General features: G+C 32.4%; 1 protein-coding gene across 1 annotated transcript; it reads left to right on the top strand.

Moving 5' to 3' along the window:
* The first annotated feature begins 291 nt into the window (after positions 1–291).
* LOC113871409 (cytochrome P450 93A3-like) lies at positions 292–2572 on the top strand. The gene is made up of 2 exons (XM_027508503.1): positions 292–1191; positions 1919–2572. The coding sequence occupies exons 1-2, from the start codon at positions 292–294 to the stop codon at positions 2570–2572; spliced, it is 1554 nt and encodes a 517-aa protein (XP_027364304.1).
* Positions 2573–3956: the final 1384 nt, after the last annotated feature.

Raw genomic sequence — 3956 nt, 5'->3', positions numbered from 1 at the left:
AGCTAGTTTTGGCGATTATTCCTTCCACTCTACAAGCATCTCCAATTCTTTTTAGTTCACAAAAGACAAGATATATGAGAAATAGTGTGTAACCGTCTAAACTCTAAAATAAAGTTGCATGACATCATAATGCCTTCTCCAACTAAGAAATGTACATCATGCTCCATCTTTAATTTAACTCCCCACGCCCAACACGAACCCTTCACCATTCAAAATTAATGTAACAATTTACACCCTTATAAATAGTCCTCTTTGAAGCATGTTTCATGCTTTGAAATTATAGACAACACAATGGACAATATTCAAGAATACATTCCAATATTCCTAGTTTGTCTAGCCTCAATAATATTGCTCCAAGCCATATTCAGAAAAAATGGATCAAAATTTAACCTTCCACCTGGTCCATTTGCCTTACCAGTTATTGGACATTTCCACTTACTAAAATCACCCCTTCACAAAGCTTTTCAGAAAATTTCAAATCACTATGGACCCTTGATTCATATCTATCTCGGGTCCACTCCCATTGTTGTTGTTTCCTCTGCAGAAATTGCCCAAGAGATATTCAAAACCCATGAACTTTCCTTCTCTAACCGTCCTCCAAATGTTGCTATCAGTTATCTCACTTACAATTCATCTGATTTAGCATTTGCTCCTTATGGAACCTATTGGAAGTTCATGAAGAAACTTTGCATGTCAGAACTTCTTAATGGGAAGATGCTGGATCAACTCCTACCCATTAGGCAAGAGGAGATAAATAGGTTTCTGAAGATGATGCAAAAGAAAGCTGAAGCATGTGAGCCTGTGAATGTTGGCGATGAGCTTTTAAAGCTAACAAATAGCATAGTGATGAGAATGGCAATTAGCAAAAGCTGTTTTAACAGCGATGATGAAGCTCACAAGGTGACAGAAAGGATCAAAGAATCTGCCATGTTGAGTGGAAAGTTTAACCTTGCAGATTTTTTTTGGTTTTGTAAGAGATTTGATATGCAAGGAATAGGGAAGAGGCTACAGAAGGTTCGAGACAGGTTTGACACCATGATAGAGAGTATCATTCAGGAGCATGAAGAAGGAAGAAAGAAATTGACCAAAAAGGATGCGGCAAAGGATGTACTTGATGCTCTTTTGAGCATTTATGAAGATCAAAGCTCAGAGGTCAAAATAACAAGAGATAACATTAAAGCCTTCTTGGCGGTAATAATCCTCTCCTCAAACAATATATGAACACCAACTCACTGTGATACACCCCAACTAGGGCATGATAATTTTAACAACAATTGGTAAATATGCTAAGGTACTAAACAAGAAAAGGTGAATAATTGGCTTTATATTTTTATGGTTATGATATTTTTACAGCTCAATATTTTTATATTTTATAACATCTTACAATATATATATATATATATATATATATATATATATATATATATATATATATATATTCATTATATTTCTCTTTCACATTTTTGTTGTTGTGTGTGCAGTGTTTACTGTAAAATTAACATTGCTAATTTTTATGTTCACTTATATTCTTCCTTTTCTTTATAAAACCTTTTATCAATTTTACTCTCTCTCTCTCTCTCTCTTTTTATAATGTATACAATTCTCTTGGGTGTATTTTTTTTTTTTTTTTGTATTTGTATGTACAAAAATAATATTTGTATTCTCTTATAAAATAATGTTTCTTTCATACCTTCTTTCACTTCTTTCTTTCTTTCTTTTTTCACCATGAATGGAGAGATCTAAGAGGGTAGCATAGATTTAAAAAAAAACAGTGAAATTAACATTGTTACAAGCATGGGAGATGAAAAAGTTGAGTCTGCTTATTATTTTCCTTTCTTTAGCAATCCAGAAAGTTTGATAAAATTTTATGTGATTAACAAATGGTTTTGACTAACAATGTTTTCTTATAATTTCTTAGGATATGTTCTCTGGTGGGACAGATACAACTGCTGTTACTCTAGAATGGTCACTGGCAGAACTAATTAACCATCCAACAATCATGGAGAAAGCAAGGAAGGAAATTGACTCTGTGATTGGCAAGGACAAAATAGTAGTGGAATCAAATATAGCCAATTTTCCTTATCTCCAAGCCATAGGGAAGGAGACACTAAGGCTTCACCCACCGGCTCCGTTTATAATGAGAGAGTCTACTGAGAATTGCATCATTGCTGGATATAATATTCCAGCAAAGACACAAGTTTTCACTAATGTGTGGGTCATGGGAAGGGATCCAAAACACTGGGATAAGCCTCTTGAGTTCATGCCAGAAAGGTTTCTTAGCAAAGATGAGAATGGAATGAAATACCAAGTTGAAGTTAGGGGACAACATTATCAACTTTTGCCATTTGGGAGTGGAAGGAGAGGGTGTCCTGGAACATCACTAGCACTAAATATTGCTCACACCACCCTTGCTGCTATGATTCAATGCTTTGAATGGCAGGGTGAAGAAGATGGAGGGAATGGGGGTAGCGTTAACATGAATGAAGGACCTTCATTTATTCTTTCTAGAGCCCATCCTCTAATTTGTGTCCCAAAAGCAAGACTCGTGCCATTTCCTTCTATGCCATGCTAATTCTTCTTGCCATACCATAGACTAAGAACAGAGAGAAAATAAATAAAAAGGTTCCAAACTAGAAGGATTGGATTTCCAATTATTGGACAACCCATAATTTTTTTATTGTTGATTTAGTTTGCTTCTTGATCTTTATGCATAGCCATCCTCGTCTAATGCAATGAATTAAAATCATGACTAACCAAGAGAACTCTTGAATGTCTACGACTTATGAATGGTATTAATTTATACTACGTGACTAAAGCTCTACAGTGACCTTTCTTACAAAAACATGAATCGTCAGTCACTGCTGTAATTACGCTAACTTGTTGCGCTTCATCCGAATCGTGTTTCTCAATCGAATTCTAATTTTGCTTGAGATTTCTGTGCTTTGGTTCCATGGATCAAATCACTCTCAATACTCAATTCTGACGATTCCTTAGACGGAAAACTACCACGAACTCACCGTCGCTAGATTGTGGTTGCCCGAGAGTGTGGACTTAGGTTCAGGTGAAACGGGACCAGGAGCTGAAAGCATGGAAGGGTAGTCAAAAGGTTCGGACATGTCCTTAGCGGCGCAGTGGTGAATTGCGGCGATGAAAACTTCATCGTTTTAAAGGTAAGAATAAAAAATTAAAATAACAAGAGAATTTTTATTATTATACAAAATTCATGAATATAATTTATTATTTATAATAGTAATATAATATAAAATATCACAAAAAAGTTATTATTCTTAACTAAAAAATTATGGTTAACTTATTACACATTTATTTACAACTTTTTATTACTGTAACTCACGCATTATTTTATTTATTTAATTATTATTTTTAACATGATGTTTATCAACTGAATTTAAAAATAAAATTACACTTGTATAAATTATACTCATTCTTATAATATTAACAATGTAATATAAAAAATATTTTTTATCAATTTAATCGTTGAATTATAATTATATATTATTTAAATTATTTACATTAAATTTTGTCTAAATCAAATATTTATAAATTATTATTAAATAATTTTTATTTTCATAAATTTTAATACTATAGGTTACATTAATTTCGATATAAGTTCAAATCAATTTCAACTTTAACGTATATAATTTATGTGATTAGAACTTGTAATCTAATAATTGATTTTATGATTAAATTATAAAAAAATATTAAATAATATAAGCGTGAGTGTAATTTATATTTTTTTTTCCTTTGTATATCATGAGTTCTCTTTGGAACTTAAACGATTTCGATTTCTCCATATTTCAATAATATGACTTGATGTGTTGAGTCCCTTTGTAAACGATCTTACCCTTCTCTTAAAATGGGCCTTCTTTGTAAGTATCCTTCTACTCTTGTAGTTTCTTCTTTAAGGTTTCTAGCCTTCACCTTTCCTTTTCTATTTT

Source organism: Abrus precatorius, unplaced genomic scaffold (genome assembly GCF_003935025.1).
Source record: "Abrus precatorius isolate BTA unplaced genomic scaffold, Abrus_2018 Scaffold7, whole genome shotgun sequence".
Taxonomy (NCBI): Eukaryota; Viridiplantae; Streptophyta; class Magnoliopsida; order Fabales; family Fabaceae; genus Abrus; species Abrus precatorius.
This window is presented reverse-complemented; position numbering and strand designations above follow the sequence as displayed.